Genomic DNA, 27,183 nt, shown 5'->3' with positions numbered 1-27,183 from the left:
CAAAAAAAAAAAAGCATGTGCGATTTGGCCTGAAGGTTGACACCTATTGAAGCTTGGCACCTCAAGGCCTGAGGGTTGATGCATTGTTAGGAAAACACAAATAAAACGCACAAAAGAGAAAATCAATATTGCAGACAAGAAGAGATTAAAAAAAATAAACGGAAACGTTTTCTTGAAGGACTTTAAGAATAAAAAAAGCAGTTGTTGATGTTGATGATGATAGTGGTTTTGGTGATGAAGGCTCACCCATGGAGTCGCTGTGAAGGGGTCGTCGGCGTGGGTTTCCTGCGTAATGCTGGTAATACTGCGAGCCCAGTTTGGTGGGCGACACCGTCTCCGGACTGACCATCCCCACCTCGCCTCCCATGAGACTCGACTGGACACAAACAAAGGCAGACAGATACATTAGAGGCACTCGATTAGGTTAAAACGCACAGAGAGGACACGATTAAATTAAAAAAAGAAAGACGCCACACATTCCTGGAGTTAAACACAAGCAGAGAAAGACGTCAGAGACTCCGACAGAAAACATCAGAGCGCTGCTTAACATTTTCAAGACGCTGTTTGTCAAAGATACACAGATTAGGCAGATATTAGATGAATAAATGTTTTAGAACAAATCGCTAGATTAAATGCTGCACAAGTAATAAAAATCTGGAAATGTATAAATACATTTGCTGTGCCAACGAAAACATTCAACAGTGTTTTCCTTTTTATCATCTGTGAAACTTCTCCAGAATAAAATGTTTGAGCTGATGAGGTGATCATGATTTTATCAAAAAAAAATGACTGGAATATACAAACAGATGCTTGAAATGTCATATTTTGTGCTACAAAGGTGCTGCATTGCTGTGTTAAACGCAATATTTTTTAAAAAGTTTAAAATGCCAATTTGAACTTTATTATTAAAGCCACAATTTGATCAAAAAATGGCAGGAATGTATAAACAGATGCTTGAAATTACATATTTTGTGTTAAAAAGTGCTGCATTGTTGTATTAAACACACAATGCTTAAAAATGACAATTCGATCTTAATAATTAAGGCTTTTGATCAACAAATGGCAGAGATGTACAAATAGATGCTTGAAATGTCAATTGCATGCTAAAAGTATAATAAATGTTGGATTAAACACAATATTTAAAAAAAAAAAATACAAAATGCCTTTTTGGATCACAGACGTTGTGCTGTTTAAAAGAATTTGACATTCTTAATTTCATGGAAAACTGACAGGAAAATACAAACAGATGCTTGAAATGGTATATTTTGTGCTAAAAAAGAGCTGCATTGTTGTATTAAACACAATATTTAAAAATGCCAACTTGATCTTAATAATTAAGGCCACAATTTTATCAACAAATGGAAGAAATGTACAAACAGATGCTTGAAATGTCAATTTCATGCTAAAAGCATAATGCAATGTTGGATTAAACACAATATTTAAAAAAAAAAAAGTACAAAATGCCTTTTTGGATCACAGACGTTGTGCTGTTCAAAAGAATTTGACATTCTTAATTTCATCAAAAAATGAAAGAAATATACAAATAGATGATTGAAATGTCAATCTTGTGGTAAAAAAGTAATGCCATGTTGTGTTAAAGCATGCAGCGTTTCAAAAAGTACAAATGCCTTCAATTAATTATAATAGATGTGACATTTAAAAGACTATTTGACCTTCATAATTAGTCATATTTCATTAAAAATGATAGAAATGTACAAAAGATGCTTGATATTTTATAATTATGTGCTAAAAAGCTATGCAATGTTGCATTAAAGCACATAATAATAATAAAAATCAAATAAAGGCCTTTTATTAAAAGTGTCATGTTTAAAAGACCATTTGACCTTCACAATTTTATCAAAAATGGCAGAAATATACAAACAGATGCTTGAAATGTCAATTTTGTGCTAAAAAAGTAATGCAATATGGTATTAAAGCACACAATATTTAGAACAAAATTAAAAAGGGACTTTAATTAAGATCATAAAAGTTATGACATCTGAAAGATGACTTTCATAATTAGTCTTAATTTCATTAAAAATGATAGACATATACACAAAAATGCTTGAAAAGATGCTATAAAATGATGACATGTTGCATTAAAGTGCAAATAAAAGCCTATTAAATTAGGATTATAAAAGTTGTGATGTTTAAAAAACCATTTGACCTTCATGATTAAAAAAAATGACAGAAATATACAAACAGATGCTTGAAATATCAATTTTGTGCAAAAAAAAAGCAATATTTTATTAAAGGACACAGTATTTAGAAAAAAAAAGAAAAAAAAAGGACTTTAAGATCATAAGTTATGACATCTGAAAGACAATATGACCTTCATAATTTCATTAAAAAATGGCAGAAATATACAAACAGATGCTTGAAATGTCAGATTTGTGCTAAAAAAGTAATCCAATATGGTATTAAGGCACACAGTATTTAGAAAACAGTCAAAAAAGGTCTATAATTAAGATTATAAAAGTTAAAAATACCATTTGACCTTCATAATTTCATGAAAAAACGGCAGTAACATACAAAGAGATGCTTAAAACATAAATCTTGTGCTAAAAATGCAATGCAATATGATTTTAAAGGACACAGTATTTAGAAAAAAACAAAAGACTTAATACAATATAACCTTTATAATTAGTCATAATTTCATTAAAAATGATACAAATGTACAAAAAGATGTTTAAAAAGACGCTATAAAATGATGCCATGTTGCATTAAAGTGCAGAAACTATTTAAACATTTCAGATAAAGGCCTTTAATTAGGAATAATAAAAGTTGTGATGTTTAAAAGACCAATTGACCTTCATAATTAACGTCAAAAATAAAGAGAAATATACACACACGTGCTTAAAATGTCATAACTTTGGCTAAAAAAGTGATACAATATTGTATTAAAACACGCAATATTTAGAACAAAATTTAAAAAGGACTTCATTTAAAAAGAAAGACAATATGACCTTTATAATTAGTCTTAATGTCATTAAAAATGATAGAAATATACAAAAAGATGCTTGAAAAGATGCTATAAAATGATGCCATGTTGCATTAAAGTGCACAGAGTATTAAAAATGTTCAAATAAAGGCCTTTAATTAGGATTATAAACGTTGTACAAACAAATATACAAACAGATGCTTGAAATGTCAGTTTTGTGCTAAAAAAAGGAATCCAATATGGTATTAAAGCACAGTGTTTAGAAAAAAACAAAACAAAGGACTTTACTTAAGATCAAAAATAAAGACAAAAATATACACGCATGTGCTTAGAATGTCATAACTTTGGCTAAAAAAAAGTGATGCAATATTGTATTAAAGCACACATTATTTAGAACAAAATTTAAAAAGGACTTCATCTAAAATCATAAAAGTTATGACAACTAAAAGACAATATGACCTTTATAATTAGTCTTAATGTCATTAAAAATGATAGAAATATACAAATAGATGCTTGAAAAGATGCTATAAAATGATGCCATGTTGCATTAAAGTGCACAGAGTATTAAAAATGTTCAAATAAAGGCCTTTAATTAGGATTATAAACGTTATACAAACAAATATACAAACAGATGCTTGAAATGTCAGTTTTGTGCTAAAAAAAGTAATCCAATATGGTATTAAAGCACACAGTGTTTAGAAAAAACAAAACAAAGGACTTTAATTAAGATCAAAAATAAAGACAAAAATATACACGCATGTGCTTAGAATGTCATAACTTTGGCTAAAAAAAAGTGATGCAATATTGTATTAAAGCACACATTATTTAGAACAAAATTTAAAAAGGACTTCATCTAACATCATAAAAGTTATGACAACTAAAAGACAATATGACCTTTATAATTAGTCTTAATGTCATTAAAAATGATAGAAATATACAAATAGATGCTTCAAAAGATGCTATAAAATGATGCCATGTTGCATTAAAGTGCACAGAGTATTAAAAATGTTCAAATAAAGGCCTTTAATTAGGATTATAAACGTTATACAAACAAATATACAAACAGATGCTTGAAATGTCAGTTTTGTGCTAAAAAAAGTAATCCAATATGGTATCAAAGCACACAGTGTTTAGAAAAAAACAAAACAAAGGACTTTAATTAAGATCAAAAGTAAAGACAAAAATATACACGCATGTACTTAGAATGTCATAACTTTGGCTAAAAAAGTGATGCAAAGCACACAATATTTCAAAAAACAGCCAAAAAGGTCTTTAATTAAGATTATAAAAAAATCAACTATGCAAATTCAGGAAGTTCAGACATCAATCCAGCATTCCTGTCAGTGTGTGTGTGTGTGTGTGTGTGTGTGTGACCCAGCGAAGCTCCAAAGCGAGTACACTTACCCCGCACAAACTCTTCCCATCATTACACTGTTCTCAGTTAACATTGTTCTGCTAATCAAGGCCAGTTAACGAGAGCTCGTTCGCTCATTCGCTCATTCACTCATTCGCTCGCTGGAGTTCTACGGAAGAAAAGAAAGGTAGCTGAAAGGAGAGAGGCGAACGGGTAGACGTTTGCCCCGCGTTCGGAAGTCTGATCCGGGAAGAGCGCGAGCCCCGGGTGCGAGACGTAACGTAAACTTCCTCCCGAACTTTTTAGGGACACTCGGGGGGTAACGTCCCGGGCCGGGGCTCATTAGAGGATGTGATAAAGTAGGGAGAATGTTTGCGCTGAGCTGAATTCAAATGACGGCAGCTCTCACAACAGACTTAGCGATGCTTGACTAGAGCCGCATTCACATGCAAAACAAGCTAAATAGGCCAATTACGTGGCGGCCCCTGGTCGCAGGCTTCCCCGCGGAGGAGAGCGGGGTCTGCCGCCTTTCACAGGCTAAAACAAAAGAGTCCTTGTCTTAAATAAGTCGCCCCCTCTCACAGTTAAGGAGGTTTTTTTTCTTGTGCAGGGGGGGACGCTAAAACAAAAGTGTCTCATTTTCCGCGGGACGGACGCTTTCTCCCGAGCGCGCCGTTGCCCGGCAACTACGGGCGGAGGAAGAAAGCCCGGCGCTCCCGCGGTGCCCGGCCCGGCGCGTTCCGCATGCCGAGTCTCATGCCCAGTTTCGGAGCCGGCTGGCACGGGTACCCAGCTGGCATCCAGAGGAAATATTAACAAAGATAAATGACACACACCTGAAGACGCCCGTGAAGGATTACCGGGCCGCATTAATAACAGCAGGCGCATGCTTGCGTGGCCACCAAATGATGATTGCGAGAAACCGAGAAGACATTAACGTAATTGGAAAAGTGCAACAAACAAAAATATGGGACAAAAGAGGAGAAACTGTGTGCATGAGAGAGAGAGAGATACGCAGAGGCTCCGTTGAGATCTCTGATATCTCTAACGCTTCAATGAGATCAAACCTCACAGATCTCGACAATGTCTCGCACTAAACTCACGCAAACAAAACTCCTCAAAATCTAAATATTGAGAAAATCATCTTTAAAGTTGTCCATATGAAGTCCTTAGCAATGCATGTTACTAATTAAAAATTATGTTTTGATATATTTATGGTACAAAATGTACAATATGTCTTCATGGAACATGATCTTTGCTTAATATCCTAATGATTTTGGCATAAAGCAAAATCTCTAAGAACTTTGTGTATTGAATCTCCTGAGTGCAACAGACAAAGTGAGTTTGTGAGTTTCAGAAGAGATCTCAACAGTGTCTCACACTAAGCTCATATTTGCAAAGATATCGAAGTTCATCATTATAGCAGGGAAATGGAAAATTTAACGTCTCAAATGTTTCTCCTAGAACACAATGAGATCAAAAAGAGAATAAAAAGAGTGTAAAATGTAATCTCACAGAAGAGACCTCAACAGTGTCTCGCACTAAGCTCGTAACTGACCAAAGATGACTGCAATCAAAAAACAAAGTTATGTGCAGACAAAATAATCTTATTAGGTAAAAAAGGAGATCTCATTAATGTCTTAAATGTTTCTCCTAGAAAAAAAATGAGATCAAAAAGAGTGTAAAATTTAATCTCAGAAGAGATCTCAACAATGTCTCGCACTAAGCTCATATCTGCAAAGATACCAAAAACTGACCAAAGATGACTGCAATCAAAAAACAAAGTTATGTGCAGACAAAATAATCTTATTAGGTAAAAAAGAGATCTCATTAATGTCTTAAATGTTTCTCCTAGAACACAATGAGATTAAAAAGAGATCAACAAGACATTAAGTGGCTTGCTTGTCAAATGCATCTCCTGAGAAAAAGATCCTAGTAATATCACATGAGTTTCAGAAGAGAACTTAACAATGTCTCACACTAAGATCATATCTGCAAAGAAATTTTTCACTTTAAGCTCATACTTGCCAAGACACAAGTAGACATTTCTCACATCTCATAAAAAAAAGTTATGTGCAGACAAAGTTTCCTCAAACGTTTCTTCTAGACTAGAGATGTGAAACAGAGATTTTCAAGAGAAAAAGCCTCCCAGTAATCTCACTAAACAAAGGTACTTCAAAAACAGTCTCATTACTGAATGAAAATCGCAAATTAAATCTTTCTCTTTCGCTTCTCAAATGCTTCTTATGAGGAAAAAATACTCCTGTAACCCTACAGAAGAGACCTCAACAATGTCTCACTATACTGTAAACTCATATTTGCAAAGACACCAAAGACAAATGAGATATCTTTTATGCCTCAAATGTTTCTTCTAGAACGCAGTACGATTAAAAAGAGATTTAACAACGATGATGTGTCTCAAATTAAACGCATATTTGCAAAAATACCAAAGTTTGCAATCTAAAATATACTGTAAATTAAATTATGTACATACAAAATAATCAAAATAAGATCTTATTACTGTCTCAAAGGTTTCTCCTGAACCACAATGAGATTTAATAGAGAATAAGCAGAGATCAAGTGTCTGACATAAAGACGGTAATCTCAGATGTGTCTACTAGAGCTTCAGACGAGATCTCAACAGTGGCTCACATTTGTCAAGACATTTGCAATATGAATTTCAAAATGAAATTGTGTAAAGATGGAACATCTTTCAAAATACATGCATAGAGTTTCAGAAGAGGTCTTAACAACGTCTCACACTAAGCTTATATTTGCTAAGATATAAGTAGACATTTCTCACAAACATCCCACAAATGAGATCTCTTTAATGACTCATGATGAGATTAAAAAGAAATCTTGGAGCTGAGTTAATTGTCTAAGAAAAGACTCCAGTAATCTCAACAATGTCTCACACTAAGCTCAGAATTGTCAAGACATTTGCAATATGAATTTCAAAATTAAATTGTGTAAAGGTGGAATATGTTTCAAAATACATGTATGTATCTAAAAAAGAAATACAAATGAAATATCTTTGAGATCTCAAAAGTGTCTCAGGGAGAGCAATGAGATCAAATGGAGGTTAAACAGAAACTAAATCTGCTTCTAAAATCATTCTAACTCCTCAGAAAAAGACTCAATGAAATTTATTTTGTATGGAGATTTAGAAGAGATCTCAATTGAGTCTTTTGCCCAATATGAACTCATTCATTTCTCACCAATGATCTAAGCTTCGTCTTACAGCTCTAAACTCTCACCCGAAGGCAACTACTGACTCATTTGAGTCTGTTTTAATTCTCCTAGTAAACTTCTTAACAAAAGCACTTCAACTCAACTCTCTTGAGAAATGAGAGAGCAACCTCTGAGCAATAAAACTTTCAGGGGAGGAAGACCGAGTCAGAGAAACACAGCAGTGAGATGGATGTTGGCCGCGTGAAAGAAGGAGTGCAGAGGGAAGCAGGGAGGCTAAAAAGAGCAGGAGGCCTGAAGCAGATGAATGAGGACCCCCGCGAGCATCCATCTCCTCGGGTCGGTCCATGCTAAATGGCCCGCGGTCTGCGGGTCTGGCGGACCCACGGGGGGCCCCGTTCCCCTCGGACCCATGGCCCTCAGACGCCCATGAGATTTGGCCACGGCGGGCCACCGTAGACGAAGCCCACCCCGCCGATAAACTACAGCCAAACTCACAGAACATCAGAAATCTCTCCTTCCCAGCGACCGAGAGAGATCAAACCTGAAACTAATGAGTGCAGACAGCAGCACCACAGGAGAAACCACCGCACCGTCATCAGCATCCACTTTAAAGAGTCTTTCTTACTTACGTCACATGAGCTGCGTTTGCTCTATATCTGAACAAATGTGCAGAGAAACAAAGCACACTGGATATTGAAGTTGGGTAGTTTACCCAAAACCATCATTTTGTCAACATTTGCTCGTCCATGTGTTTATTTCTTAGACAAAACACACATTAAAAATATAATGAAAGCCAATGGGGTCCAAAACAACAGTGAGACACTGTTTAAAATATCTCCTTTCTGGGTGAATAAATAATGAAAAAAAAAGTAATAAAAATCACAATCTCAAAAAATAAATAAATATAATATATAATAAATATATAAAAAAATAGAAACATATGTAATTGTAATTACAAATTTTGAATATACAGTTGAGGTCAAAAGTTTACACCCCCCTTTCAGAATCTGCAAAATGTTAATGATTTTACCAAAATAAGAGGGATCATACAAAATGCATGTTACTGTTTATTTAGTACTGACCTGAATAAGATATTTCACATAAAAGATGTTTACACAAGAGAAAATAATAGTGTTGATTCTTGATTCTTAATACTGTGCTGTTACGTGAATGATCCACAGCTGTGTTTTTTGTTTGGTGATAGTTGTTCATGAGTCCCTTGTTTGTCCTGAACAGTTAAACTGCCTGCTATTCTTCAGAAAAATCCTTCAGGTCCCAAAAATTCTTTGGTTTTCCAGCATTTTTGTGTATTTGAACCCTTTCCAACAATGACTGTATGATTTTGAGATCTATCTTTTCACACTGAGGACAACTGAGGGACTCCTATGCAACTATTACAGAAGGTTCAAACACTCACTGATGCTCCAGAAGGAAAAACCATGATTAAGAGCTGGGGGTGAAAACTTTTGAACAGAATGGAGATATGTACGTTTTTGTTATTTTGTCTATTATTTGTCTTTTTTCATTTAGTACTGCCATTCAGAATCTACAGAAGATAGTTACATGTTTCCCAGAAGACACAATAAGTTAAATTTACCCAGATCTTCAAATACCAAAAGTTTTCACCCCATGGCAATCAAGTCTTGTTTCCAGCCAAAAATAAAGTAAAAATTATTGTCTTGTTTTCAGAAAAGAGAAGTTAAAAAATTAAGTGAATTTTTGCCCGAAACAAGCAAAATAATCTACCACTGGGGTAAGCAAAATAATCGAGTTTTCTTCTTGAAATAAGACTATTTTGCTTACCCCACTGGCAAATTATTTTGCATGCTTTAAGTAAAAACATTTTTCCTGAAAACAAGACAATAATTTTCACTATTTTCGACTTCAACTGTATATACAGCATTTGCTTTGCTATTATTGGTTAATATCATTTCCCCACCCACTCAGCTTTAATTACATCAGCAGAGAAAGTCAAGCTAAGAAAGTGATTAAAATTTGAATAAAAGCAGCTTTTTAAATGGACTAAATGAACACATTTGCATTGGATGTCAATGCAACAAGTGACTCAACATTTGCAATAATTGTGCACAATAAATTTAAGTAGCAAATGACATATTTTCATCAAAATGAGTGAATTTGAAGTGCATATAAAATGTAAAATTCAATGTCTTTGTTTCTGGTGCTGCGGTTGAACTCAAATGATGCATTAACAGCTGTGTTCATCCATAATTCCTCTGTTTCAGTGTGTTACAGACCGACAGAGACCGTATATGACACCTGAACTCATGAGGATCGGAGAATGTGTGTGTGTGTGTGTGTGTGTGTGTGTACAGGTGTGCTGTTCTGCGTTCTGATAATTAATGGCTGGAGGAGACGCTCACATGCATCAGTTTCCTCCTGCAGAGCTCTGACACGTGTGTGTGTGTGTGTGTGTGTGTGTGTGTGTGTGTGTGTGTTTTGGGAAGTAACGGCGGGGGATTCAGCTCGGACTGTGTGCGTAAAGGTGGATTAGTTCACCACGCACACACACACACACACACACACACACACACACACACACACACACACACACAGAGTCTCTGCTGTGTCATCACTGCTCCTCGGGAGCAGCTGAGACAGTTCTCTGACCTTTGACCCCTGCTCTGCGGGACGCGCTCATCACTGCCTCATTACTCAGTGCTGAGTGTGTGTGTGTGTCTGTGTGTGTGTGTGTGTGTGATGGCATTCCAGAGCAGTGTGAACATTTCATCATCATCATCATCCTCAGAATGCAATACTAGCCCACTGCATACTGCATACTATTTAAAACATTTCCCAAGATCACAAAGTCAGAAAACTCAATATTGCTGCTTTGCATCACAGAAATAAATGACATTTTCAAATATTGACCCTGGAGCACAAAACCTTCTTAGATAGTCTTAAGTAGCAATAGCCAACAATACATTGTATGAGTCAAAATTACAGATTTTTCTTTTATACCAAAAATCATTATGATATTAAGTAAAGATCCATGAAGTTCCATGAAAATATTTTGTAAATGTTTTACCGTAAATATATAAAAACTTTATTTTTGATTAGTAATATGCATTGTTAAGAACTTCATTTGGACAACTTTAATGGTGATTAATCTCAGCCAAATATTGTCCAATCATAACAAACCATACATCAATGGAAAGCTATTTATTCAGCTTTCAGATGATGTATACGTCTCAATTAAAAAAATGGACCCTTATGACTGGTTTTGTGGTCCAGGGTCACATATAGTAATAATAAATGATTAATTATTACAAATGGTAGTACATATAATTTATACACTTATTTATCAATAATAATAATAATAATAATAATACAAATTTTATAGAGAAAATTATTTTTATGATTTATACTATCATATATTTATAGATGTACAATTTATATACATAATAGTAATTGTTTTGTGTAATATATTACACAACAATCAATGCTTGTTTTGAGAAACTTTGATTTACTGTTGAGAATAAACGTGAGAATTGTTTTAAATTTCAATTCATGTAATTTAATTTACTTACAAATTGCAATTATATACATATTTTTTGTGTGCCATTTAGAATGAATTATTAATCCTAATATGAATGAATTATTAATTAATTATGAATCCTAGTAGCTTTAAACACCACTTTATTTATTAAGGCAACATTTCTCATTTTCATTTTGTTTAAATAGTACTAAAATAACAAAATATGAATCAACTAAATTTAATTCTCAATGATGCACAACCCGAAAAATAAAATAAAATAAATGAAAAATAAAATAAAATTACATTAAATTGAAAATACATTTTATAAACATATTTCAGTATAAGATGCTTTTTAAATTATATATATTTTTGTACGCCAATAAAATAAATTGAAAATAAAATAAAATATATATTTTATTAAAAGATACATTTAAAAAAAAAAGTGTGCGCCATTCAGAAATATAAAATTAATATAATATAAATTAATTATTAATAAATTATGAATCCTAGACTGCTGTAAACACCACTTTATTTTATATTCAATAATTGTTAAGAGTGTTTAAAGCAGGGTGACTGTTGTAAACTGAAACTAAAACCATAAAAAATATATAATTTGAAATAAAATAAACACTAACCGAAATACAATAAAATACTAAAATAACTAAAAATGAATAAACTAAATTTAATTCTGAATAATGCACAGCTCTTACAAATAAAATAAATTAAAATATATTTTATTATAAGATACTTTAAATTATATATATATATATATTTATATATATTTTTGTGTGCCATTCAGAATTAATTATTAATCCTAATATAAATGAATTATTAATTAATTATGAATCCTAGTAGTGATGAGTGCTGTAAACACCACTTTATTGTATATTTAATAATTGTTAAGACAGTGTTTAAAGCAAGGTAACTGTTGCAAACTGAAACTAAAACCATAAAAAAATTATAATTTGAAATAAAATAAACACTAACCGAAATACAATAAAATACTAAAATAACTAAAAATGAATAAACTAAATTTAATTCTGAATGATGCACAACCCTACACATAAAATAAAATAAAAATATATCTTAATATAAGCTACTTTTTTAAATTATATATATTTTTTGTGCACCATTCAGAATTAATTATTAATCCTAATATGGATAAATAATGAATTAATTCTGAATCCTAGTAGTGATGACTACGTTAAACACCACTTTATTTTAAATTTAATTATTTAGATAGCGTATAAAGCAGGGTAACTGTTGTAAACTTAAATTTAAACCATAAAAAAAATTATAATTTAAAAATAAAATAAACGCTTACTGACATGCAGTGTGGTGAGGCCATACAATGATGAGATGATACAATGTGATCATCATACGTTTTGGAATGTGTACTGTAACATTATAACATGTTACACTGATGTCACATGTTACAATGTTACAACAGACATTCCAAAAAGGATCGATAACACATGACCTCACTATGTTGCAACTGTATCTCATTATATCATCTTTTAAATAGTATGTAGCATGCAGTATGCTCTGATTCTATCCCAAATGGCCTGATACTCCAAAAATCTCTGAAAGAGATGCTTCTGAGTGATAACACATGACTCTTCAGACACCTGAATCCCACAATCCACTCCGCTCAGGACACACACAGCATCGCGGCCAGTCAAAAGACGAGCGCTTCACACTCAGAGACAAACACCTCGCAAACGGAGGAAGGAGAGAGGAAATCTACACCTTCTCCTCATCCTGTCTGCATCTGTTGACGCGTCTCACTCTCGCTGGCGCGACGCCTCAATCACGCACTCATCCTCAGACAGGAAGAGCGCAGAGACGCCGCTGACATCCCGAGCCTTTTATCGGCACGCTAAAACGCAATGAAAAGGTAAATGCGGGGATAAATGAATATTTGTAAACCCATTAAAGTGGAGGTGATGTTAGCGGAGCCTCAAAATAACCGCCAGCGTGTGTGTGTGTGTGTGTGTGTGTGTGTGTGTGTGTGTGTGTGTGTGTTTGTGAGAGAGTCCTCACACTGATTTCTGGCTCTCGTCACCTAGCGGAGCTTTAGCACAGGAAGAGGAATTGGATGCAAAGAGACGGCAGGTGAAGAGACACACACACACACACGGGCCTTTTTACAGCGGGGCTTTTAACAAGGGGCAATTAACACTTTGACGTGCAACAAGGAGAAAAATACTCGAGCAGACAAGCAGCTAAATATCAGAGAGACACCAAGAGTCCTCACACACACACATAAGTGTAAATCAACGCTTTTTCAAATGAAAAATATCCCAAGTTAAACATCAAATCATGAACGAGTCAGAGCAAATCATGTGGGAATCAAGCCTAAAACAACCTGGACGCTTCATGAATGTGAATGTCATCCAGGGTTTTCATAGTTAACTAAAGCCATAAGGTTTTGATATAATTTAAATCAACTTTTAATCTTTTTGAAATGTATTTTCTGCTTTTATTGCTATTTTATATATATATCTGTTGTGATTATTTTATAATTATTCAAAATCCTTTATATTTAAACTAATTTTAAAATCAAAATGAGTTGATGAGAATTATTGAATTAATAAAAATAACATGAAATACATAATTTTACAATATAAAACAATAAAATTGAGGTAACAGGAGGCTCATAATTAATGAAACCATTAAAATATATCATGAAAATAATTCTAATAAATGAATTCATTCATAAAAATAAACAAAGACAATCAAAATGAATTTATGAGAAATTAATAAATTCATAAAAACAACAAAATCACAATTTTAAAATAAAAACAATCAAAATCAGTTAATGAGAAGCTGATAATTAAACCATTAAAATATATATAAATGAAACTAATTCTAATAAATTAATTAATTCATAAAAGTAAACTAATTTTAAAACAAAAAATTAACTAAGAAATTAATGAATTCATAAAAATAACACGAAAACACATCAGTTAATGAGAGGCTAATAATTAATAAAATCCTTAAAATGTAAAATTATTTAAATTAATTAATTCATTCATAAAAATAAAAATCAAACTATTTAAACTATCAAAGTGAATTGATGAGAAACTAATGAATTCATAAAAATAAAATACATCATTTTAAAATCAAAAAATCAAAATGAGTTAATGAGAAGCTAATAATTAATTAAACCATTAAAATGAAGTTAATTAAAATTCATTCATTCATTCATAAAAAATATTTTAAAACAAAAACAATCAAAGTGAATTGATTAGAAATCAATGAATTCATAAAAATAAAATACATAATTTTAAAATCAAAAAATCAAAATGAGTTAATGAGAAGCTAATAATTAATTAAACCATTAAAATTAAATTAATTAAAATGAATTAATTCATAAAAATAAAAGAACTAACAAATAAAAAAAAAAACAAAGTGAACTGAAGAAATTCATAATAATAACATAAAAATGCATATTTTAAAATGAAAACAATCTAAATGAGTTGATGAGAAGCTACTACGTAAATCAAACAAATAAAATTAAAATAACCTAAAAATAATAAAAAAATACAACTTCAAAAAGATGAACTATTTTATAATGTAAAATCAATGAAAAGTTAAAACAAATTCACATTATAAACCAAGCACTTCACTTACTAAAAAAGAAAAAAACCCTCAAAATCTAGATAATTACTAGATTATTAATTTATTTAATAACATTTTTTATTAAAAACTATTTAATTACTACATTTTATTCAAATATATGCAAAGTATTTTTAAAATTAGTAAACTTTGTACAATTTGCATTTGATTTTATCTTCTGATTGGTCAACACTGTCAGCCAATAAGCACCAGTGAACACACATGAGGAGAAACAAGTGTGTGTGTGTGTGTGTGTGTGTGTGTGTGTGTGTGTGTGAAATATGTTTGTTTGTGTTGCTGTAAACTCATATTCACACTGTAACTCACTTACATCCACACACAATAAACAATCACACGGTAATAATTCATGTCGACTCTGTACATAATTTCTAGCCGTTATTATTTTTACGTGCTATATTACAGCACACGACCAGCTGAGCCCTGCGTGTGTGTGTGTGCGTGTGTGTGTGTGTGTGTGTGTGTGTGTGTGTGTGTGTGTGTGTGTGTGTGTGTGTGTGTGTATGTGTGTGTGCGTGTTCGTTCCCACCATTAGATTAATAAACTAGATGTTCAGCAGAGAGACAGTGCTGTTCTGTTACTAACGTGTTTGAAATGTTAAAATGTTACAATGTTGCTTTGAAGTTTCTAGGGTGCTGTGTCTGGTTGCTAAGTGTTTTCTGCTCATCAAACACCACTGACTTTTGATTTGAATTACATTGGCCACACCTACAGGAAGTTGATTTGGAGAGGAAGAAGAATTTACTGAATTACAAATCAAAGAAATTCAACACAGGTAATGTAAAAATGAAACTAAACAAAATGAAATAAATTAAATTAAAAACATACAATATACAAAAATACACTTTAAAAATTAAAAATTCACTTTAAAATATATTTTATAAACATATTTTAATATAAGATACTTTTTAAATTATGTCTTTTTTGTGCATCATTCAGAACTATTAGTTCTAATATAAATTATTAATTAATTATTTGTATTACTAATAAAATAAACACTAACTAAAATACAATAAAATATAAAATTAAATAAATAACAATATATTTCATACATATATTTTAATATAAGATACTTTTAATTTTTTTGTATGCCATTCAGACTTAATCCTAATATTAATTAATTATTAATTCATTTTTAATCCTAGTAGCGATGACTGCTTTAAACACCACTTTATTTTATATTTAATAATTATTAAGATAGCATTTAAAGCAGGGTAACTGTTGTAAACTGAAACTAAAACCATAAAAAAAACTTTTTTTTTATTACTAATAAAACAAACACTAACTAAAATACAATAAAATATAGCAAAAAACGTAAACATTTTTTTCCAGCTAGCTAACAAGGCAAATTTCTCGTTTTCATTTAGATTAAATAGTACTAATATAACTAAAAATTAAATTTAATTCTGAATGATGCACAACCCAACAAATGAAATAAAATAAAATATTTGTATAAATATATTTTAATATGATACTTTTAAATTATATTTAATTTTTTGTGCACCAAAAACTATTTTTATTACTTTTTTATTACTAATAAAATAACACTAACTGAAATACAATGAAATACAGCAGAAAAACTTAAACGTTTTTATTTCAGCTAGCTAACAAGGCAAAGTTTTTCATTTTCATTTTCACTTAAATGAATGAATAAACAAAAAATATACTAAAACGTAAATGAAAAATTAAAACGAAACATTTATAATACTAACAAAAATAAAATCTAATTCAAAATCTTAAGAAATCTGCAATAATATATCAATGATAGCCAAATAACATTGGTTTAAAGTCACAAAGCAAGAGCCATAAGGTGAGAAACACACACTCACACACACTGGTTCTCTGGGCTGTGACGTGTAATTCGTGTTTCTGGCAGCGGCTCAGTTTTGAGGATTAGCTCTGGTCTTCCCGTCTGCCCTCCAGACCTCACTGAATGTGTGTGAGAGTGTGTGTCGTGACCCACAGCGCTGGAAACATCTCCCCTAGCTAGTGCACATCCGACAGGAGGAACACCTCAAGGTCACTCAGGGGTCAGAGGTCAGATCCGTCCGGTCAGGTACGAGGAAATGAGTCAGTTCTGACCGTCAGAGCATCAGCTCACATTCAAAATCACTGACAACAATGAGAGAAACCATTCAGATCTGTAGTGATCTGAAGAGTATGTGGATGAAGCTTTTCATGCAAAATATACTGCTGTGCGCTATAAAATCACTAAAAATGACAGTTATTTGAATTTCTTTCAATTTGAATTCATTTGAATTCTACTTCCTTACAATCAAATTCAAATTGCAATTCTCCTCCCGCTTTGCAACCTCAAGAAATTGAATTGGAACTGAACTGGAATAGAATAATGGAAACGAAAGCAAGTATTTTATTTATTTCGTTTCTTTTCTTTTCTTTTTGTACAATTTTTAAATTCAGGAATTAAACTGAAATTGAAAGGCATTAACAATTGAATAAATGTTAAGGAAACAAAGTATATTATATGTTTTCATTGGAATTGAAATTTGAAAGGTATTATCGATTAAATTCTGAAAGATGCACAACTCTAAAAATAAAAAATAAAATAAAATAAAACAATGTTAAAAAAGAAGTATTTTATTTCTTTTCTTTGGAATTTGAAAGACATTATCAATTATAATTAAATTCTGAATGATGCACTAAAATAAATAAATACATAAACAATAAATAATAATATATACAATCAAATTTATTTATTTATTTTTAAATATATTTTATGTTTTAATTAAAAGTATATAATTTATTTAAAAAATATAATAATTATAATAATAAACAAATAAATATGTAAATAATAAATAATATATATATTTTTTTCATTTAAAAATACATAAATAAATAATATAAATAAATATGTAAAATAAATAAGTAAGTAAATACAATAAGTAAAATGTAGTAAAATGTATTTATTTTAATTTAAATTCAGGAGTTGAACTGGAACTTAAAAGGCATTAACTAAATTCTGTATGCAAAAATAAAATAAAATAAAATAAAATAAAATAAAATAAAATAAAATAAAATAAAATAAAATAAAATAAAATAAAATAAAATAAAATAAAATAAAATAAAATAAAAATAATAACCCCTTCCATTATTTTACTTTACTTATTTTTTAAACATTATTTCAATTTTTAGGGTTATGCAGTATATTACTAACCCTATGAGCAATAGTAATAGTGATGACTGCTTTAAACCCTACTTTATTTTAAAAACAATATAGAGAGGATAAATGAGAGCATGATGATCTGATGAAGGCTGATGAGGATCGTCTCTGAGTGATATCGAGGAGGAATTTCATCTTAAGGTTTCTGCCTATAATTCCCCCACCTTCCCAGAATTCCAGTCGGCGCAGGATTTTAAAGCAACACAAACGCTGTCGGATGTGTTACACTGTTCTGTCACTCACATCCCGTCAGTCTGCCGGTACTCTGATGGCTTCGTCTTGTAAACTGTCAGGAAAGATTAATTTGAGCGCGAGCTGCGGTTCTGAAGACCCTGCTGGCGACCCGCAAACCCGACGAGTGAGAAAACTTTCCACAAACTCACGGACCTCAACAATTTACATTTTAACACCAATCACAGCACTTCAGACTGCATTTGCATGCTGGATTAATTAGGAGCGTCTCCACAACTGCCATTCTTATGACTTCGACGTGATGCGTGTCATTTTATGGATGTTAAAACACTTTCTCACTAGAAGCGAGAGTCACTTTAAGTCCATCATTTGACTTTCTGAAGAATTAAATGCAGTGACGCTTTCAGAACATGGATCAGTTTGTTAGAGTAACCAAAAAAAAAGAGACGAAAATAATCAGTCAGATATATATATATATATATATATATATATATATATATATATATATATATATATATTTTAACATCATAATTGTATCAAATAAAAAATTTTAAATATATGAAAAAATATATATAAAATATATGTATTATATATGTATTTTTTAAACATTAAAAAAATATTTTATAAAAAAATTATTATCAAATAAAATTAAAAAATATATGATTTTTTTAATAAAAAAAAAAAAAAAAAAAAAAAAAATATATATATATATATATATATATATATATATTTTTTTTTTTTCTTTTTAAATAAAAAAGTTCATATATTTTTACATTTTATTTGATAATTATTTTGATAATTATATATACATAAATCCCCCAAAAATATTTTCTAAACATTTTTTGTTAGAAAAATAATTTACTACAATAATCAGTCAAAACAACCGTGAAGCTGCATAAAATGACATTAAATTAAAAAAAAAAAAAAATTCAAATATATTATTAACGTACTTTAATATATAATATATTTAAATAAAAATCCAAAAAATATTTAATATATAAAATATAAAAATATATAATTTAACATAAATATGAAAATTTCAATTAAATGATTAAATGTATTTATAATTTATTTTTTTTCACTAAAAATATTAGACAAATATATTTTCAACTTTACTTGAGATTCTAATTATAAATAAAAAATATGTTTTTTTTATTATTAATAGATTTTATATATTTTTATTAATATATACTAATAAATACCCAAATAAGTAAATGCATGCATACATACACACACGTTCATACATAACTAATTTTGTTGGGTGAAGATGAAAAACAGCGAACTAAATGAATGCAGGATGGAGCGGCTGAATCGAAACAGGTCTATTCTTGATGTTGTATGTGCCGTTTGAACATCCATATGTCTCCTAATATAAATACGATGGGCTGGTGAGAGATCGTACACGCACACACACACACGCACACACGGTGATCTGCAGGAATTCATATATGTGCTTTAACAGAGGCCATCTGCTAACGGTACGACTGCAATGCAAACAAACCGCCTGTTTATTTATTTATTCCACTACAGAAACTCCAGCAGCTGCCATTTACTTCAAATAGAACAGTTACAATGTATTTCACATCAAGAGACGCAGAACAACTATGTGCGCCGCAAATAACCCAACAATGACATTACTAACTGTTTTCCTTTGGGAAAAGAAAAAAAGAAAAAAAATCACAAATGATCTCAGGATCTTCCAGCCATCACTGAGATTTTAAAACCTTAAGACTGGAGACTTAAAAGCTTCCTGTGAATCAGAATTCCCACAATTACATGGTTTTAATCATTTTCTAAGTAATATTTTTTATTGCTTTATATATATATATATATATATATATATATATATATATATATATATATATATATATATATATATATATATATATTGGAGAATAAAATGTCAAAATTTGGTTGAAATGATGTTACATTGTCATTCAGTGTAACAGAATATTTCTGTAAAAATTTGACTTGCACATATTAATATAAAAGAATAAGGGAGCATATTAAAATTTATTGTGTTTTAAATTAGTAAAAAATTCTTACTGACAAATGGGCAAAACCTAGGATAGCAGATTAAAAAAAAATGAATGGTATAAATTGATTTTTGTTGTAAATATGCCTGACAAGATTGTTACACTGAATGACATTTTAGTGGATGTCATCTGCAAATTAGGGGAAAAATGTTTGATATTTATTTTTTGCTCATAAAAACAAAAACAAAAATGCAATTAAATTAAACAGAAAAGGTTTTAATATTTTTTGGGAAAAACAACTATTTAAAGCAGTATTACACTTTATTTTATGCTTATGCTTACCCTTTTTCGTCTTTGACCCGTATATAAAATGCATGATATTTTTTAAGACTTTTCAAGTCATTTGCGATGACTAAAAGATTAAAAATAAATAAATAAAGTCTCATTAATTTGAATAAGTCATAAGTCATTTCTAGCCAAAGAAAATCAAAATAACTAGAAAAAAATGTACATTCCATGCAAGATTTGTTCCTTTCTATGGCTTTTAATCAAATATGTGACCCTGGACCCCGTGGATCCCAATGCCAAAAATCATTAGGATATTAAGTATCATGTTCCATACAGATATTTTGCAAATAAATATGTCAAAACTTCATTTTTGATTAGTAATATGCATTGCTAAGAACTTCATTTGAACAACTTTAAAGGCGATTTTCTCAATATTTAGAATTTTTTGCACCCTCAGATTGCAGATTTTCAAATAGTTGTATCTCAGCCAAATATTGTTCTATCCTAACAAACCATACATCAATTGAAAGCTTATTTATTTTTTAAAAATTGACCCTTATAACTGGTTTTGTGGTCCGGGGTCACATATATCAATATGTTATATATGAAATGTCCAGGTTTTCAAGTATTACGGGAATCCTGTCAGATGTTTCTCCTAGTAATCTCTCACATGTCTTCTCTACACTCTTAAAAATAAAGGTCTGATTCACAAAAGGTTCTTTGTGGCAAAAGAAGGTTCTTCAAATTATAAAAAGGTAAGAAATAGATGACTTAATGGTTCTTTGTGGAACCAAAAATGGTTCTTCTATGGCATCGCTGTGAAGAACATTTTAAAGAACCTTTATTTTTAAGAGTGTAGATAGATTTTCAATAGTCAAGACTTTTCAATAACGTCTCAAAATGTGCTCAGGTACAGTGTTGGGGAAAGTTACTTTTAAAAGTAATGCATTACAACATTGAGTTACTCCCTAAAAAAGTAACTAATTACGTTACTTAGTTACTTTTTATGAAAAGTAATCCGTTACATTACTTTTGCGTTACTTTTTAAATCTGGGCAGGGCTTGCTTGTTTGTTTTTAATATAAAAAGATAAAAAATGTAATATAAAATCTCAACTCTTCAGCAATAAAATAAGGAAAACAAATGTTAGATTATCTTGAGTAATTTTTGCTTATTAGTATGGATGAATTGGATCATCGAAGGCCGGCAGCAAAGACATCGGTTAATAAAATGGGATTAAATACAAAAAGGGATATTTGTATTATTTAACATATTTAATTGCAGGTTTGCGTTGAATTTGACTGTTTTTGTTCATTTTGAGGAATACTGTATCTGTGTTTTTAGTGAGTGAGATGAATTAATGCATGTTCACATTTATTCTAGAACTAAAGTAACATCTTACTCACGTTTTCTCTCAACATGGGGACAGGAGAGCTTTTCAATCAATAAATGGCGGAAAAAGTAACTGGCGTTACTTATTTGAAAAAGTAACTCAGATATTTTCTTGTCAATTAAAAAGTAATGCGTTACTTCACTAGTTACTTGGAAAAAGTAATATTATTACGTAACTTGCGTTACTTGTAATGCGTTACCCCCAACACTGCCCAGATATGCCAAGATACAAAGTCAAAGATCAAATATAAGCTCAAACATTTCTCACTTAATGCTCCACTTCATTTTAGAGCTCTAGAGTCTTACCAGATGATGACCAGGTAACTCATTTAAGGCTGATTTTGTTTCTCCCACCTTCGGAGAAACATCTGAGAGACAACTGAGTCTCTTAAGCTGTTAAAGAGCAACTATTACAGTAATTCTCATTTGAGTGGGTCTCTTACCTGACAGCCGTGAATGCTGGAGTCCCGTCCGTATGAGTACGACGCTCGATCCGTTTTACCTGTTTAAAGAGACAAAGAACAGATCATTAGCACATCAATAAATTTGTCTTCAATTAAAACTAAAAGTATGCTTCTAATGCTCTCTTTTAAACCTGCAAAGACAAGCCAAACAAACAGAATGCAATTGAAAAAACAACCAAGTACACAAACTCAGAAATTTGCGCATGGTGAGCGCAAACGGACAGCTGGCGTGAAAACATCACACGCTCAGGTTTTTATTGTCGAATGCTTTGACGACAAATGCTTCGACTATTTGCTCTGGTTTGAGAGAACGAAGATGTTTGAGTTGTTTTTTTTTTGTTTTACTGATGTTGCGACTGTTAAGAGAACAAAGAAGTGCGAGGGAGCTCGACGACAAGCGGTTCGGGCCCCTTTGGAAGCAAGCGGGCATGTGAAATCTGGTATTAGCGGAATAAAGACCTTCTCAAAGTCTCACAAACACTCGTCTACAGGCTGTTAATTATATAGAGGAACATGCTTGAATGCGTCCTGCCTTTAGCTGCACTGGGCCGGGCCGGGACCGCCGCCAAACACACACACACACACACACACACACACACACACACACACACACACACACACACAGCAAATATTGTTAAAGTCTTGTGACCTCATCCAGTCATGATCAAATGAGCCCAATTACAGAGTCCTGCTTATGTTCTCCTGCGCTTCTGTGCTGACAGACCTGAGCTCTGTCTCTGAAACATCCAAAATGCGCTTTAATGTTTGTGACTAGAGGCCTTTGGAATAAGACAACGGTGCTATTCAGTACGCTCATTACGAAAGTCATTGGCATACCTCACGAAAATGTACTATGGTTACCATGAAGTCCAACAAAAAACATACTACAGTCATAATTACTCTAAAATCATCATGAATTAAGATGAAGATCGCAGCAGTTGTTATAGATGTTTCATGCATCAGAAGCCTGTTTGTATAAAGACAATAACGTTATTTACTAATATAAACCTTCAAACTCTTCAATCCCCCCCCCCCCAAAAATAACTATAGAGTAAACAAAGTACTTAAATTTAAACTCTTTTACAAAGTAAATACTGTACTATTATTATAACATTATAAATGATACAAAAAATCATGAAGAATCATTAAAAGTGCAAATCTGTTAATACTAATTGCTCAAAAATAAAACATACTAGTTATTTAAAAAAAAAAACATTAATTAGGATGAAAGCAATTGTGTTTTCTTGACTTTTATATGTCAAACAAAGCTATTTATTACTGTAAACCTTCAAATACCGAAATTTATACTCAGAAAATTACCACAATATCCATAGAGTAAATCTAGAGCTGTAAAACGATTAGTCACGATTAATCGATTCAAAATAAAAGTTTATGTGTACATACAATATGTGCATGTACTGTGTATATTTATTATGTATATATATTGTAAATACACACACATACATATATTAAGAATTTAAATTAACAATTCAAGTTTTATCAAAGACATTGATCTTTAAATAAAATAAGTATCAGCTGTACACAAAGTGACCAACATTTGGTTTTCAAGCACTGAAAATGGGTCACATTCAACAATTCAGACATTGAGATTCCCATATCTCTGGGACTAAATGATGAAGGGTCTTGAAAATTAAGATTCTAAAAGAAATATTTATGAAGAACTAGAATCTAAAATCATACTGTGATACCTTTAATACTTCTTGAGTTATAGGCACTCAAACTTTGAAAAAATAATATTTATGGCACTCAGACTGGTATGTTCAATGCAGTTGTCTTGACAGAAAGAAATGAGATACAGCTCTAGTTTTAACATTATTTGTTCTTTAGAAATTCCTTTTTAAAAGAAAATAAGTATCGTATTTTTTCAAACTAACTCACATTTGGTTTTTGACCACTGAAAATGTGTCCATCTTAACGATTTACTCCTGGAGCCATATCAAAATTCCAATATCTCTGGAACCAAATCTCATACAGCATTAAAAAAAAAGATGCTAAAAGAAAACGTTGTTAAGACCCAATATCTAAAAGGGCATTCAAATATCTTTAATACTTCCTGAGTTACAGGCATGCAAACTTTGGAGAAAAACTTTGAAAAGTGCTGTTTCCCCATTTTTTAATGGTCACCATTGGAACATAATGCAACAAAGATTGCTAAGGGCAACATATTTTACTATAATAACTACCAATCTCTATTTAAAAATAAGATAATGATGCTGCCATCTTTCTGAAGTCATTTTTAACCCCCTGTAACTTGACTCTGAATCTAAAGTGAAAGTTGCCATTTTGACCTCCCTCTACAAAATAGTGGATTACTCAGTAAATATTCATCCATGACATTTGATATTTTGGCTTTCATCACTATACATGTCTATCTTTCTTTAGAATAAATATTAGCAAAATCTAAAATATGAGCCAGGGAAGTTTTTGAAATTTGCTTGATTTGACACAAAATTACCCATCTTTATAACTCATAAATGAAGATGAACATCTCAGCGGGTGCTTTTTATAAACATCCATCTTAAATAAAATGTTTTATGTATCAATAGCCCAACTGAAAAAAGAAAACAAAGGTATTTACTACTGTAAACCTTCAAACACTTATCGTTAAAAAATATTGCCTTGTTAACCAGAGTAAAAAACAAACTTCAGACACTGAAACTCTGAAATCTTCATAAATGAAGATAAAAATACATCAGCAGTTATACAAAAACACACAGCAGTTAAACAGACGTTTAATCTGTCAAACGCCCATCTGAATAAAGACAACAATGCTATTTACTACTGTCAACCTTCAAACACTATGATTTTATAAAATCCCTCAACAATAACCAGTAACCACAGAGTATAACAAAGTACTGTACATACTACCATACAGGCCAACTGAATAAAGACACCAAATTAAGCTATTTCATGATCCAAACCTAACTTTTTTTTTTTTTTTTAATAAATAGTGTAAAAACATTAATCGGTCAAAAAAATGACCATGGTAAGTCTTAGTTGTACAAATTGAATATGATTGTGATTTTTCTTTCATTTTTAATGCTAAAACTTGGCCAGCACTGTACTTTTACTATGGTATTTTGGCAAAAAAACTATGGTTAACGTAGTGAATTTTTCAATTTTCCACCATGGGGAATACATGTACTGAATCAGTAAAAGAAAAAGCACAAAAAACACAGAGCAAATGAAAAAATCACAAAATAAAATAGAAGTAGTATAAACTCTTGCACACACAGGATTCATTGTACTCTGAACATTGTTGTGAACATTTACCAGGTGGCGTCCCAGAACATGTTGAATCCTCAAAGGTCAAACAAGAACAAACGTCAACAACTACCACATGCATGACCTGCGTCTAAACACACAGCAAAATCTGCTGCATTGATCTGAATCACGATGCAAAACACATGAACATCACTGCGCTCATTTCAACACTGTCCATTTGACTGCACACAAATGCTGAATGTCCAAAATATGTTTCATACACGGCACGCAAACACGGACAAATATCACATGTGAATCACATTCACCAAGACTTGTCCGTTTTATCAGTGAAATAAACCATCTTTCTTGTTCTTACGAACGTTTAACAGTTTCCGAAGACAGTTGTTGTGTTTCCTTGAGAGATCCTGACGTGTTGCTGGATCCAGACACACAACTTTATAAATCCTGCTAATCCAAAGGACCGTGAATCTGGAAGTGGGAACGAAATCCGGAAGAGAGCTGGAATAGGACAGGAATGCCACAGACAGAACATCACTCCGGAAAAACGCACACATTGAGCACAGATGCTGGATGTGTACAGCTCTCGCTCTCTTTTTTTGCCAGCTTTAACTTTAGTTTGTTCTTTAGCTTGTAGCAGAGTTTTGAGATCACATTTAAGACCTGTATCATTAAAATAATACCATACGTCCATATAGAAGAAATCCATACTTAATCTATACTTAAGACAAGGTGAACAGGGTAAAAATGTTAACTAACAGATGTCACCATACTTTCCCATACAGTAGATTGAAACAATTGTTTTGTATTACAAAATTTCGGAAATAGTATGTTAAAACATGAAAATGAGGTATCGTCTGATTAAATATGCACTAATTTGCACAGATTTACAGAAAATGCATATGAATATTGAATAAGATGCAAAACTCTTGTTTCATTTTGTTAACATATTAGGGTTAAATGTTTTTATGGAAGGGATTTTGGATTTCTTATTTCATCACTTCATAAATGAGAAAACACTGTCAACAGTCAGAAAAAAAAAAACATTTTCACCATGTTTTTAGGGATAAAATGTTACATAAATAAAGGCGACTGATTTATGAACAAACCCCACAGTAAAAACCTTCAGAATAGAGATAGGAATAAAACTCTAAGTTTTGGTGTGTGTGAGTACTGCCGAAGTGGAGAAAAAACTTTTTAAAAATATGGATTGCAACCAAAATCTACAGACGCAAATAGATAAAGTGCAAAAAAAATAAATGCTTATGGATGTATTTTAGATATTGTCTTTCCTCTAGCCTGAAAGAAGCAAAATAACCTAATATCTCAAGAAAATTCAACAGGGTAACTGCAACTACATATTATGTTTTGAAATATTTTTTTTTGCCATGATATCAATACATATGTATGAGAGACTGACCAATATTGGATGTTTTTTTCAATTAAATGTGCAGAAATCACATTTATTTATTTATAATTAAATAAATCTAATTAAATGTAATTAAATAAATAAATTATAATTTATTTAATTACATCACATCCTTACACACATTCATATTAGATTTAAGACCTCTAACATACTGATAATTTAGACTTTTTATAACCTTACATTTGATAAACCTGACATTTTAAGACTTTATTTTCCGCCCCTTTCTTTTTGTCCTACTAATGTCTGCTTTTAAACATCACTGATCTGCTGCTGGTTTCTCATGTTCCCTCATTAGCTCATGTCTTTGTTTATCCGCTGATATTTTAACGCTAATAATATCGTTTTGCTCTGATCTCTGACTTTTAGCATGGGCTGATTTCTCCCGCTGTTTGCGCGA

At 31.4% G+C, this 27,183-nt stretch overlaps 1 protein-coding gene across 1 annotated transcript in view; it reads right to left on the bottom strand.

Moving 5' to 3' along the window:
- Positions 1-27,183, bottom strand: part of LOC141292115 (transcription factor 4-like) — a 360,731-nt gene that overhangs the window by 244 nt on the left and 333,304 nt on the right. The window contains exons 7-8 of the mRNA XM_073824070.1: positions 22,094-22,152; positions 247-376 (exon numbers count right to left, since the gene is read on the bottom strand). Coding sequence (XP_073680171.1) covers positions 247-376; positions 22,094-22,152 — 189 coding nt within the window. The remainder of the gene's footprint in view (positions 1-246; positions 377-22,093; positions 22,153-27,183) is intronic.

The sequence above is a fragment of the Garra rufa genome, chromosome 19 (genome assembly GCF_049309525.1).
Source record: "Garra rufa chromosome 19, GarRuf1.0, whole genome shotgun sequence".
Taxonomy (NCBI): Eukaryota; Metazoa; Chordata; class Actinopteri; order Cypriniformes; family Cyprinidae; genus Garra; species Garra rufa.
This window is presented reverse-complemented; position numbering and strand designations above follow the sequence as displayed.